Here is a 14,745-nt window from a genome sequence, read left to right on the forward strand (position 1 = left end):
AGACCACCTGAGCCCCCCACCCCTGTGATGGGAAATGAAACAGGTGAATCTTCACTGCTGTTTCCTGTTCAGTTATACTCATTTCCTTTATATTTTTTATGTTTTAGAGAAGTTTCATTCACTTTGATTCATTCATCTGTCACTCCATTTGCTCATTTGCTTGATGTGTTGAACGCATTGCAATGGCCTTGGCAAAACTAGCTTAATTTTCTTGGGACGCTCTGTGTGTGTGTGTGTGTGTGTGTGTGTGTGTGGAGTCAGCCTGGTTCCAGCTCCTTCTCCACATCAAAATCACCTCACCTCTCCTTTTTAAATAATCTCTCTCATGCAAATATCTTCTCTGATCATTGGCTGAGCTACAACATCCCACCTCTTTAGAGGAGTCACATTAGCAGTCAAGTCAGTGGGCATCCAAATTTACATGACCGACCCTTCATCTTTACCTCTTGGGAGATTTAAGGAAGAAGCAGGAAGGTTTCTGACATTTATCTGTTTCTTTTAGAAAGTCAAGCCCTTCTAGAGTCCTCACCATGGTCTGGGCTCTGTCCTTCCTTGCACTTCTCAGCTACTTCTCAGGTAAGAATTTGGAGAAGTCCCTTCCCATAAGAAACCAGAAAAACTAATTATGCTGTGAATTTTATTATTGTGCCTCTCTGATATTTGTGAACATAATAAGTGAACCAAGTTCATTCCCAAATGTTTTTACGTTTGTAAAAAAAACAACCTAGAAGCTTTTCTTTTGGGAATTATAGGGAAAGAACTATATAAAATCTATAGAAATTTATTTATGTATGCAGATACAGCAGCAGGAATGCTACTCGCCCAAAAATTGAAAGATACAAAAACTTACGGAATATGCAGAAATGGCGAAGAATAAGAAATCAATATGACACATATTTTTATATAAAAGAATGGAAATGGTTTATTGAATATTTACAGATAAATTATAAACAGATAAAACCATTGGCAGGATTATTGTAACAACCTGCAATTTCATAAGAGTATATCTTTATATAGATAATTAAATAAATTTGGATATGCAGATGATATTAAAAAATAAATTTAAGGAACTGTAGAAAGAGGGGGAAGGGAGTCAAACTTTGAAATGTTAAAATGATTGTAGAATTAATGAAATGTATAAATTTGAAAAGTATAAATAAAAACTAAAAAACAACAACACTAAAACAAGTTCATTTCTCCCCTTTTCCCCCAAAGGAGTCATTTCACAACCTTCTGTGACTCAACCTGCCTCTGAGTCTGTGTCTCCGGGACAAACAGCTAAACTTTCCTGCACAGCCAGTGGCAGTGCGACCATGTACTGGTATCAACAGAAACCCGGACAAGTCCCTCGCTATTTGCACTGTGATGGATGCAGCAGCAGGGGACCAGGGATCCCGAATCGGTTCACTGCTTCCCGGTCTGGAACCACGGGCCACTTAAGCATCACCAACCTTGAGAGCGAAGATGAGGCTGTTTATTACTGTGCTGTTTGGTTAAGCAGCTCGTTCCACTGTAGTAAATTCTTATGGGGAACTGCGACAAAAACCTCTCTTCCTCTTTGACACCTTGAATTGCTGCAGCTCTTAATCTGATCTGGGCCTGGGGCTCTTTGAAAGATAGAACTGGAAGGGAGGAGAAAAGACCGTGGTCTCCGTCCCTTCTCCATGTTGTGGTCACTCATCCACTTTCAAAGCATAGAGGGATACACACTGCATGTGAGCTAAAATGGTTCAATTGGTAGAACATGAGATTCTCTTTTTTAAAAAACTTTTTTTATTCATTTTCACTTTTAACAATTATCATCATACATAAATCGTAATCACTTTACAAATAGGATTCTCAGAATCCCAGAACTTCCTTCCATGTTTTCCCTATATATTCTTTTCAAACTGCATCGTATCATATTCTCCATATGTTCTTAAAACTCAGTTTTTATCATAGTTCTCGCTAAGTGCTTTTTTTATAAAAAAAAGTCCTGCCAGTGTTTTTAATTGTTTACAGTGTTCTTTCACGTAACTGATGGGAGGGCATTCCACAGGGTGGGCGCCATTACCGAGAAGGCCATCTGCCTGGTTCCCTGTAACCTCACTTCTTGCAGCGAGGGAACCACCAGAAGGCCCTCGGTGCTGGACCTCAGTGTCCAAGCTGAATGATGGGGGTGGAGATGCTCCTTCGGGTATACTGGGCCGAGGCCGTTTAGGGCTTTAAAACTCTGCACCAACACTTTGAATTGTGCTCAGAAACGTACTGGGAGCCAATGTAGGTCTTTCAGGACCGGTGTTATGTGGTCTCAGCGGCAGCCCCCAGTCTCCCAGGTTGCCAATCTATTAACAAAGTGTGCCTGCAGAGTGAAACACTTCATTAATTTTCCCAGCATGGGAGATGCCGTTTCAAAGGTAGAATGTTGCCTCCTGTACAAAGAGTTAGGTCCATTATTCCATGTGCTTTTGCTTCTGGTTCTGCCCACCATAAGCACAAGGCCTGCAAAATGTTTTCCAGGGAAGAATATGCACCTGAGTAAGGTTCCCTATACCTGATCTAGAGCAGTGTTTCTCAAGCTTGTTCTGACCATGGTCTCCTTCCAACCTTGTTTCCTTCGTGTGCCCCCCCCCCCAGGTCCTACCAGTAAAAAGGTAGCTATTCTGTTTTATTTATAATTTTTATAATTACTGTGGTATTTTGGTTGTTGAACTTAATCCATTCTGGGAGTCCATTCGATTCCCAAAACCATTCGAAAACCAAGGCGCGGCTTCCGATTGGCTGCAGGAGCTTCCTGCACTCAGTTGGGAGCCATGAAAGCCACGTTGGACGTTTGGCTTCTGAAAAACGTTCACAAACTGGAACACTTACTTCTGGGTTTGTGGTGTTTGGGAACCAATTTAGTTCGAGAGCCAAGCCATTCAACAACCAAGGTACCACTGTATATAAATTACAGAATTTCACCTGTGGCCCTCTTGAAATATCCTGGGGGGCCATATGGCCCCCGGTTGAGAAATACCGATCTAGAGGGTAGATTCAGACACTTGGACAGTGTTCTCTGCACAAAAATGAGAGGCACTCTCACTTTGCCCAAGTAACTCTCCTGTTGTGGTTTCCTACATATGCAGCACATCTTTGTCACATGCCAACATTTTCAACCATTTCAATGTGAGTTCTTGCTGGGGTGGGTTGTTCTGCAGGGCCTTTTCTTTAATCCACTTGCAATGAGATTTGGCAACCTGTAGTGCGTGCCGAGGTCACTGAATGATCTTGATGTAGAGAAGAAGATTTGGTCAGATGCCATCCAACTCGATCCTTGAAAGAGCTTCAGGTATAAATTTAGCTCCATACCAAATCTGAATGCTCTGCTCTGGAGAAAGAGTGAAAGTTTTTGTCTCAGTTCCCCATTAGACTTTATCACAGTGTAACTTATTGCTAAACCAAGACCCACAGCAGTAATCAGCCTCGTCATCAGCCTGGATGTTGGTGATGGTTAAATAGCCCATATTCCCAGAGAGGGAAGCAGTGAATCGATCAGGGATCCCTTCTCCCCTGGGACAACTATTACAGTGCACATAGCGAGGGGCTTGGCCAGGTTTCTGCTGATACTAGGAAATAGTGTCATGTCTACTGCTGGTGGTGCAGGGGAGTTTACCCTTGTTTCCTGTGGATACAGACTCAGAAGCAGGTTGAGTCAATGTATTCTGTGAAATGACACCTTTGGAAGATGGAAAAATGAAAGGAAAACAATTAACTTTGTATGTGCTTCCAAATCTCTAACGGGTCCTATGATTAATGCACAGTATTGATTTGTTGTTGAGCCAGAATCCAAGGGAAAGGGAGTCTTCCACACTCTTACCTGAGAAGTAGCTGAAAAGTGCAAGGAAGCAGAGAGTCCAAGCCATGGCGAGCTCTCCAGAGGCTTCTGACTTTGTCAAAGAAACAGACCACCGGCAGCAGGCTTCCTGCTTCTCTCTTAGGTCCCCCAGGAACTGCAGATTGAGGGTCTGTCATATAAAGTTATTGATGCCCATTGGCTTTCCTAGAAATGCCTCACTTCCTCTGAGGAGGCAGGATATTCCAGGCCAGCCAATGATCACAGAAGACATTTGCATGAGGGAGGAGACTTAAAAAGAAGAGTGGATTCTCCTGGCTTTGTCCTGGGATGACGAAAATGTGCAGCCAGAGTGCATTTAATCTTTGCATTTCTGAAAGACTGGACACATTTGGTTCCCTAGAACAAATAAAATTGAAGGTAGCAAGAGTCCAGGAGAAATATTACAGTGGTACCTCAGGTTACAGACGCTTCAGGTTTCAGACTCCGCTAACCCAGAAATAGTACCTTGGGTTAAGAACTTTGCTTTGGGATAAGAACAGAAATCGTGCAGTGGCGGCTCGGTGACAGTGGGAGGCCCCATTAGCTAAAGTGGTGCTTCAGGTTAAGTACAGTTTCAGGTTAAGAACGGACCTCCAGAACCAATTAAGTACCTAACCCGACGTACCACTGTATAACTTTGATGCATTCTGGGGCGACTTCATAGTGCGATCAACAGCACAGTTTGGAGTGCACAAAGCACATATTTAAATTAGTATTTGTTCCTCTTTTCTCCTGTCTTTGTATATACCTGTCAGGGACTGGACTGAAGGGGACAAGATGGAGGAGGAATGGTGGAGATCGCCCCACCTTCTCCTGAAGCTTCCAGAGAAGAGGAAAGCAGTATTGAATTACAGCAGGGGTTTGAGGAAGGTCACAGCTCAGAGAAAGGCAAACAGAACAGCTGGGAGAGCTGGGGGTGTTGGGAGAAGAGATAGGGCAGACTGAGAGAGAGAGTAGTCAGCTGACACATTATCACTGGAGAGTATTTCTAACCCCCCTTCTCCCAGAACCTGGCGGTCGTTGAGGGTGCAAGAGCAAATGACTCAGAGACCCCTGTTGGCCACCGGGGAAGTGCTTTTGCTAGAAAGGGAGGGGGAAGGAGCTCAATTGGGGCAACGCCATCAACAGAGACAGACTGTGTTCCTTGTCTCCCACTGTTATGATTGAAGTAAGAACTCCTCTTTGTTTTCTCTGCTTCTTGCTTCCCCAAAGCTTGACAATACTCTGCAGACCAGGCTCCTGGCTTTGTCCTGGGATGACAGAAATATGCAGCCAGATCGCTTCTCCCTGGTTGTAGCCTGTGCTGGTCCCGTGGGTTACCCGAGAGGCGAGGTCCAAGTCCGGTCCGTGGTCAAAGGTGCAATGAGGAGGCAGCCCGTAGTAGCTAAAGCTGGGGGCAGGGCAGGGAGCCGGGTGAAGTCAGGAACAGGCTTGCAAGCAGGGAGCCAGGGCAGGTCAGGAGCTCAGGCAGGTAAGCAGGACAGGGTTCAGGCAGGAACTAACAACCAACAACGTTGCTCCCGCAATTTGGGACTGAGGCTGGCCGGCTTTTATCTGCCCCGAGGCATAGGGTGGCCACAATCCACAGGTGACTCGCCTCTCCTGGCCTGAAGGCCAGCACTCCTCCTGCGGGAACTTAGTTCCCTCTATCCTCTCTGCCCTGAGCCTCTGCAGCTCAGGAGAGGCTGGAGGGTTACCGGACCCAGAGGCAACCTCAGCTTCCCCTGATGGGGCTGAGAGTGGAGCACCTGCAGGCAATGGGTCCTCCATCACCTCAGGAGCCAGAGCAGACTCAGCTGGTGCCTGCACCTGAGGATCCAGCACAGGTGAGGACCTTTCAGGCTCATGGCCCAGCCCTGGCTCAGGTGGTTCTGGAGGCGAGGAATCCTGTGCAGGCTGGGATCCCTAAGGTTCAGCATCTGAATCCGAATCCCAGGCCATCACACAGCCATTCTTCTGCATATAGTGTGGAGCCTGTCCAGGTCTCTGTTGTTGTCAGCCAATAGTGTAAATAGTACTGCTGTAGGTGCAGGAGAGTTTAGCTGGTTGTCCCAGAGCCACAGATGTTAAGGGTTGGACTAGATGACTCTCAAGGTCCCTTCCAACTCGATAAGTCTATGATTCTATGAATACATATGGGCAGATGGCCAAATCCTATTTGAGTCTATTAAAGATGGGTGCATGCAGAGTAGATAAATTCAAGTGAGATCACATGTTGACACGACGGAAGAACGTTTAGTTTTTCAGAAAGTCCGTGTTATTTTCTCCATTCTTAATTAAAAGTTCTTTCTTCTTGGTTTCTTATTCAATTCAAAATCCTTTATTAGGCATAACACACCACACATTAACTAACAAGCATCATATACAGACTGTATAAAATACGGGCTCAGCAAACACAGTTTATCCCAGTCTTATTCTTAACTCCAAAAAATAAATCGATGAACATAGATAATATAATACAACATAGCAACATCACATACCAATAAAAACCACTAAGTCTCTTTATCATGGCCCATTCTTTCTTCATGGACAGCACTTAAAAATTCAGCTGCTATTAAAGTAATTTGGTCATCGCTGTCCGCCAGCAGGTCCTGAACAGTTGGTTGTGTAAAAATCTGTCTATTAAATTTTAGGGCCTCAAATAATTGTCCTCTGGCACAACTGCCAAATTCACAGGAAAATAATATATGCTCCAGAGTATCGGGTTCCTGCTTTCTGCATTTGCAGAGACGCTCTGATTCTGGGATAGCTAAGTATCTTCCTCTCACTACCACCGAGGGAAACATGTTAAATCTGGCCAACATAAACAGCCTACACGATTCATGTTTCTTCAGATTTGTCATGTATCCCTTTTGGAAATCTCTACACAAAGGGAGATTTAAGTGGATAGGAGAGCAGGTGCTGTGCTTTGCAACCTCAAGCATGGCGAGAACACTTTTTTCTGTGAGAGTCTTCCTGATAATTTCCCATATATCTTTGGGATCAGAGATTTCAAAGTCAGTTAGAGTGAGCCCTATCGAATCCAGTTTTCTCCTACAAATCAATGATAGATTGTAGATTGCACTATCACTTAAAAGATCGTAAAGTAGAGAATTAGGGGATAGGGCTCTATAATGAAGGAAGATCCAGTATTTCAAGGTCCTCAGCCATTCTGTTACTGGCAAAGGCAATATTCCCAGCTCACAACATATTGTTTCATATTTTACAGAGTTTGCAAGTCCTAACAATGACCTCAGAAGGGATGCATGAAATTTATCCAACCTCTTGAGGTCACCTGAAATCCACACTGGTGTGCCGTATAGAAGTTGGGCACAAAGTTTCATGTCAATCTTATTCTTCCAGTAAGTTTTCCCTTTTCATCGTAGTCCATTAGTTTTTTTGCCATTCTTCCTTGGATGGGACTGTATCTTCTTTCCATTTCCGAGCAAGCGTCATCTGGGCAACTGTTGTTGCATACATAAACAGCTTTTTTCTGGTCCCTGGGTATTCCTAAATATTCCTAAAAGAAAAGCTTCTGGTTTTTGTGTGTGTGTTTTTTTTTAATTAAAAGTTATCTTCAACATTTCCCCCCAACTCATTATAAGTAATAATGTCATATACCTACACAAATTACTCTGCTTCTATTCTTCATTGAGCAAAAATAATTGTTATATACAATTCTAAAGGTACCCTTGCGATGCCAGAGCGAAGCAAAGAATGTCATGCCACCATGATGATATATAATGAAATCAAAAGGATGGTTAAAATAACATTTGTAAAAAAAAAACTAGAAGCTTTTCTTTTGGGAATAATAGGAACAGAACTACCTAAACTGCATAGAAACTTATTCATGTATGCTACTACAGAGGCAAGAATGTTACTCGCCCAAAAATGGAAAGAAGTGGAAGTCCCGGCAAAGGAAGAATGGATACAAAAACTTATGGAATATGCAGAAATGGCAAAACTTACCGGAATAATAATAATAATAATAATAATAATAATAATAATAATAATAATAAATTTTATTTATACCCCGCCTTTCCCAGCCAAGACCGGGCTCAGGGCAGCTAACAATCAATAATAAAAACAAGTTGATTAAAATACAACTTAAAAAACAAGATTAAAATACATTAAAACATTAAAATGCAGCCTCTTCACAGGAGGAGAAAGGAAAAAAGAAAGAGGGGGAGGGAATAAGAAATCAAGATAACAATTTTTAAAATAAAAGAATGGAAATGGTTTGCTGAATATTTACAGATAAACTATAAACAGATAAAAACATTGGCAGGATTGTTGTAACAACCTGCAGTTTTATAAGAGTATATATTTAAAGAAGATGAATAAATGAGCAAACTAAGCTAATCTGGATATGCAGAAGATGTTAAAAACAAATTTAAGGAACTGCAGAAAGAGGGGTAAGGAAGTCAAGTGTTGAAATGTCAAAATGATTGTAAAATTAGTGAAATGTATAAGATTAGTGAAATGTATAAACTTGAAAAGTATATATATAAAATTAAATGTATTTATCTTGTACACAGGCTTATGAGATGCCTGCTATTCCAGATTCAACACTGAGGGGGAGATGTTGGTCTATTTCTCCCACGTTCTGCAGATGAGGGGACCTTAGATGCCCCCTGAGGCCCCCACACCTGTGGTGTGAAGTGAAGCAGGAGATTCTACACACTGTGGGTGCGTACATGTCTGGGGCTTCCTGTTCTCTGCTGCTCAGAGTTAGGTTACTATAAAAAAAGTCACACATATACCTTCACAAGACAACAAAGATGGGATAAACTCCATGGATGTGTCAGGTCAGGGAAAAGTACCGTATTTTTCACTCTATAGGACAGACTTTCCCCCCTCCACAAATTAAGGGGAAATGTGTGTGCGTCCTATGGAGTGAGTGCCGGCTCCTTGGCTTTAGTGATAGCAACGTGAAGCCTCCGGAGCGCAGACGGAGCACTCCCGCTAAGCTCCGGAGGCTTCGGGTTCCTTTTGCAAGGAACAAGACTCTCCTGGCTTCAGCAGAGAGGGAGAGCTGCACAGCGCCCCTTCACCGAAAATGGAAGGGGCTCCATTTCTCCTGCTGCTTCGCTGAAGGGGCGCTGAAGGGGAGAATTTTTTCCCCTTGTTCTCCCCCTCTAAAACAAGGTGCGTCCTATGGTCGGGTGCATCCTATAGAGCGAAAAATACGGTAATTCCTTTCCTTTCTTCATTAGTTTCCTTTTTTAAAAAAATTATTCACTTTGGTGTCTATTTTTTCAGCTGCGTTTGTTTGTTTTTCCATGGAGTGCACCACTGACTCCATTGCAAAGCAAGATTAGTGTCAGGAGTCCAGGAGCCCTGTGTTGATAACACAGCGCACAAGTCATAATTAGCTGGAAGATTGATTACAATACAAACAATTAGCCTCGGACGCCTAACTGCACGTTCAATGCTTATGAATCAGTTGACCCTTCTGAGGAGTGCTTCCGGGTCCAGCAGAATATCCTGAACCTATGACCCTTCCATTTCCGGCTTTGCTTTCTGTCTAAGAACTTTCCCATATGTCTGCTCCTTGGGCTAATTAACTCTCCTTCTGGTGAGGAACTGATTTCCCTCCCGCCTTCCAAAACTGCCTGTGTTTCCTGAGAGAGTTAGTTTCTCTCTAGCACGCTCTCTGCATTCCGGTCATTCTCAAAGCGAGGGGGAGTTGATATACGACTGTTTGCAGCTACCTGGGAAGAATGTGAGCCTCTCTCTTGTTGGCTGCTTCTTAACTCATATTTGTGCTCTTATACCTTGGGCAGAAGTGTTCATGACACTTAGCTTCATTTGCTTTGTGGGGGGAGGCGCCCCCATCTACTCTTTGGGGAATGTGGGATGCATGACATCCCATAGTTAAACTAAAGGTAAAGGGACCCCTGACCATTAGGTCCAGTCGTAACTGACTCTGGGGTTGCAGCGCTCATCTCGCTTTATTGGCTGAGGGAGCCGGCGTACAGTTTCCGGGTCATGTGGCCAGCATGACAAAGCTGCTTCTAGCGAACCAGAGCAGCACATGGAAACGCTGTTTACCTTCCCGCCTATTTGTTTGCTTGCACTTTAACATGCTTTCAAACTGCTAGGTTGGCAGGAGCAGGGACCGAGCAATGGGAGCTCACCCCGCCGTGGGCATTCGAACCGCCGACCTTCTAATCTGCAAGTCCTAGGCTCTGTGGTTTAACCCACAGTGCCACCTGCGTCCCTATCCCATAGTTACATTGCTGAAAAACTCTACATGTGGCCCAGTTGACAAGATTTGCTGAGTCGCTGAGATGCCATAAAATGCCTCTGCAATGTTCATGCCACATTAAAACCAGATGAACAGAGAACATGGATTTATTCTTCACAGTCCTGTTCTGAAGACACAACTGGGGACCCCAGAGGTCATAAAGCCAGATATTTGACAAACATTGTGAGAATCTGACATCCATTCTTCTGGGGCGTGATAGTGACGAGGTCTACATGGGGTGACTTGTCCTTTTACACGTGGAAAGACGAGAAGGGTACTTCTCTGTTTCCATACAACATGCACGCACGCCTCTTTTGTCTCTTAATTACCGTATTTTTTGCTCTATAAGACTCACTTTTTCCCTCCTAAAAAGTAAGGGGAAATGTGTGTGCATCTTATGGAGCAAATGCAGGCTGCGCAGCTATCCCAGAAGCCAGAACAGCAAGAGGGATTGCTGCTTTCACTGTGCAGCGAACCCTCTTGCTGTTCTGGCTTCTGAGATTCAGAATTTTTTTTTCTTGTTTTCCTCCTCCAAAAACTAGGTGCGTCTTGTGGTCTGGTGCATCTTATAGAGCAAAAAATATGGTACATTGCAGACACGAGATTACTTACATCTTTTAGGAGGAAAAGTGGGATATAAATTTAATTGTAAATAATGTTAAATTTCGGGGGTGGGGGGGACGGGACTTAAGACATATTGCCTAACAGGCAAAAGATGTTCTGGAAAGGCCATGTCTTAGTCAAATGCCTAAGAATTTCATGTGTTTCCTGTTCAGGGATTCTCAGCTGCCTGGGAGATAGATTCATTTCATTTCCCCATTCATTTTAGTTTTTGAAGCTTTTCTCAATTTGGTTTCCATTCATCAATACCATTCCTTTGTTTGAATGGTCTTTTCTTTTTACTGAGCACATGACTATGGCTGTTACAAGACAAGCTTCATTTTCTCTGCTGGAGGGGCAAAATGTGTCCCTCTCTAGTCTGGACTATGGGGGGGGGGTAGAGAGCAAATATTTAATTGGAGCTGCCTTCCTCCCTGCCAGTCCTCTGATTCTTCAGTATTTGGGGTAAGGGACATGGGTGGCGCTGTGGGTTAAACCACAGAGCCTAGGACTTGCCAATCAGAAGGTCAGCGGTTCGAATCCCCGCAACGGGGTGAGCTCCCATTGCTCTGTCCCAGCTCCTGCCAACCTAGCAGTTTGAAAGCACATCAAAGTGCATGTAGATAAATAGATACTGCTCTGGCAGGAAGGAAACGGCGTTCCTGTGTGCTGCTCTGGTTCGCCAGAAGCGGCTTAGTCCTGCTGGGCACATGACTTGGAACCTGTTCGCTGGCTCCCTCGGCCAATAAAGCGAGATGAGCGCTGCAACCCCAGAGTCGGCCACGACTGGACCTAAGGGGTGGAAACACTCCTTCAGGTATACTGGGCCGAGGCTGTTTACGGCTTTAAAGGTCAGCACCAACACTTTGAATTGTGCTCGGAAACATACTGGGAGCCAATGCAGGTCTTTCAAGACCGGTGTTATGTGGTCTCAGCAGCTGCTCCCAGTCACCAGTCTAGCTGGGAGCTGCTCCCCTAGCTGGGAGCTGCTCCCCAGGAAGCAGCGCAGGGAGCCACTTTGCCAACAACCTTCCCCCTTCATTTATCGTAAAGCTGCAAATATCAGCTGCAGTTTAACTTTTCCAGATCAGAAATTGGGGGGGGGGGGAACTGTGGCTTATATTCGGGCCAATATGATGGCGATGATGATGATTACTCTGCCTATCTGACTGGGTTGCCACAGCTACTCTGGGTAGCTTCCGACATATATAAAACACAATAGAACATTATACATTTTTTAAAAAAACTTTCTCCAGGGCTGCCTTCAGATGTCTTCTAAAGGTTGCGCAGTTATTGATCTCCTTGTCTCAGGGATTGCATAACTCCATATCCACCAACATTCCTTTGATTAAAACAGGGACATCCTAAGGAAAAGCAGGACATTCCGGGATCAAATCAGAAACCGAGACAGCTTCTATAAATCCAGGACTGCCCCTGGAAAATAGGGACACTTGGAGGGTCTGATGTTCTACCTCCAAAGTTGAAAGAAATTTGTCTCCAAATAAAAGTTGCCTCCGAACAAATGCTGTCTGGTCTGGAATTGCAAGAGGGGAGAGTTACTGTCCACTCAGGTCCTGCTTGCAGGCTTCTAGTACTTATATAAATTCAATTAATAATAATAATAATAATAACAACAACCATCTGGCCAGTTCCTGTGAAAACGAACTAGAGGGGCCTTTCACCCAATCCAGTAAGACTTTTCTTGTGGTCCTATTGGCTTGTGGCCTTCCATTTCTTTCTTTTCTTTTTTCTTTGGGTGGAAGGGCAGAATGGAAATTAAATATGTAAAGTGGTAGTAGGGTGTGCTCATTTGTGCATGGAAGATGGGGCTGACCTCAACGTAAAGAACTGATGGGAGCCAGTGCAATTTCTGTTTCCTTCACCTACGTCCTTCCCCAAAAAACAAAAACCAACTTCAGGAACAGATCACATTAATATATATTCTCAACTCCCTTCTATGACAGAGGAAGACAGAAGGTTTTTGTCTCAGTTCCTCATCAGACTTGATCACTGTGCAACAAGCTACCGCTGTTAAACCAAGCCCCACAGAAATAGACAGCCTCATCTTCAGGCTGGATGCCAGTGATGGTTAAAAAGCCAGTGTTTCCAGAGAAGGAAGCAGTGAATCGATCCGGGATGCCTTCCCCCCGTTGCTGCCGACGTACTGCACATAGCGAGGGGCCTGTCCAGGTCTCTGCTGAAAAAAGGCAACATAGCTGCTGCTGCGACCATCACTGGACGTACAGGAGAGTTTAGCCGTTTGCCCCAGGGACACAGTTTCAGAGGCAGGCTGAGTCAGAGTACGCTGTGAAATGACACCTTTGTGGAAAAGAAAAAAAGAATAAAATGACCTCGATACATTCCTTCTGCTCCTAAATATCAGGCTGGCACTGTGATAAAAACACAATATAAATAGTTCTGCAATGGGCTAGAGGCTGGTGGAATGGGAGTCCTCTACATTCTTACCCGAAAAATAGCTGAGAAGCGCAAGGAAGGATAAAGCCCAGGCCATGATGAGCTCTCTAGAGGAACTGGAATCTCTCTCGAGAAACAGATCACTGGCAGGGATCTCTCTGCTTCTCTTTTAAATCCCCTCAGAACTGCAGGTGGCGTTTCTGTCATATAAAAGGATCGGCACCCATTGGCTTTGTAGAAAGGACTTCCGGAGGCGGCGCAAAACGGCAATGGCGGTCCTCTTTACTCAGTGAAGAGGGGCTCCGCGAAAAAGGGTCCTCCGCTACGGCGAAGCGGAGACCCATCCAGATAAACCGCAGGCAGAGCGAGCCTGTGGCCGTGGGACTCGGCGGGTGCCAGAAGCCCCCCCAGAAGCGAGGAAGGGACCTCGTAAGAGGCTCCGGATCGTGAACGGGGGAGCGGCGCTGTGAGTTCATCGCTCTTTTCGCGGAAGTGAAGCCGCGCTGCTGTTGCTGATGAGCGCCGACCTTTCTTCTTGAAAAACATCGAGATTGGCTGCAATCTACCCGTGAGTAAGGGGTACCAAAGTACTGATTAAGGATTAACTTAAATTTGGCTATTTCGGCTGAAAACGGGAGGCGAGTAACAGGAAGTCCGCCTTCCGGTCCTGCTAATCGGAGCAAAGCAAAGAACCCGATGCGGGCTGAAGCGTTAAAGAGATTTTGAAAGAAGTAAGAAGGGGCATTAATAGACTGTGTGTTTCTAGAAATTGAAAAAGAGTGAAGAAATAAATGTTTTGGTTCAGTGTGCTGGAGAATCTTCCTCCTATTGTGAAGAGATGTGGAATTGAAGGGGATAACCGAGTTATTGGACTGCCAGTGTTGCAAATGAGTACTGTCAGGCTGCTGAAACTTTTCTTTTAACATAAACTGTTGCATTGATGGATACACTATCGCTTTAATACTGTCATCGAAACCTCTCCGTTACCTTGTGGCACTAATTTGAAACAGAACTTTCTGAAATCCTCCTTTCTGAACTTGGGGATTTCAGTTGAAATAGGAGCTTTGATGGTGGAAAAGAAACTTTCTTTCCTTTGAAAACCCCCCCTAGTGGATTTGCGGAGGCATAGTGGTCTGGGAACTGTTTTTTATTGGGATTTTTTGTGGTTTAATTGTTTACACTCTGGACTTGCCTTTCTCATGGATTGAAAGACTATTTGACCTTGAACAGCAGCTGTGGAATGAGTGGCCCAGCGAAAACAAGAGCAGCTAAAGCTAAGGAAGCTTTAGCTGAGGAAGCTAAAGAAAAGAAAAAAGACAAGAGAGCTGGGCAGCTTGTCCAAACAACCTTGATTCATCATCGTAGATCCTCAGTGCCAACTGTGTTGACGGCGCAGGAGGAGGAAGTTGAAACGCCTGCTACAGAAGAAATGGCAGCTGGAGGAACTGATCCAGTCTTGAAACAAATTTTGGAACAATTGGCTCTTTTGAATAAGAAGGTGGACGATCAGTCATCTAAAATTGATAGAGCTACATCTACTATCAGCAAGCTAACAGATCAGGTTTCGCAGCACACTCAGGCTATTGAGAAACTGCAAGGAGCTACGGCGGAGAACTACAAATTAGCTGCGGAAGCCAATCAAAAA

The 14,745-nt window shown here is 44.4% G+C and overlaps 1 protein-coding gene across 1 annotated transcript in view; it reads left to right on the top strand.

Moving 5' to 3' along the window:
• Window positions 1-424: 424 nt before the first annotated feature.
• Window positions 425-14,745, top strand: part of LOC309359598 (immunoglobulin lambda-1 light chain-like) — a 142,824-nt gene continuing 128,503 nt past the window's right edge. The window contains exons 1-2 of the mRNA XM_081893512.1: window positions 425-576; window positions 1,216-1,504. Coding sequence (XP_081749638.1) covers window positions 531-576; window positions 1,216-1,504 — 335 coding nt within the window. The 5' untranslated portion in view covers window positions 425-530. The remainder of the gene's footprint in view (window positions 577-1,215; window positions 1,505-14,745) is intronic.

The sequence above is a fragment of the Podarcis melisellensis genome (assembly GCF_964234715.1).
Source record: "Podarcis melisellensis genome assembly, chromosome: 16".
Classification (NCBI taxonomy): domain Eukaryota; kingdom Metazoa; phylum Chordata; class Lepidosauria; order Squamata; family Lacertidae; genus Podarcis; species Podarcis melisellensis.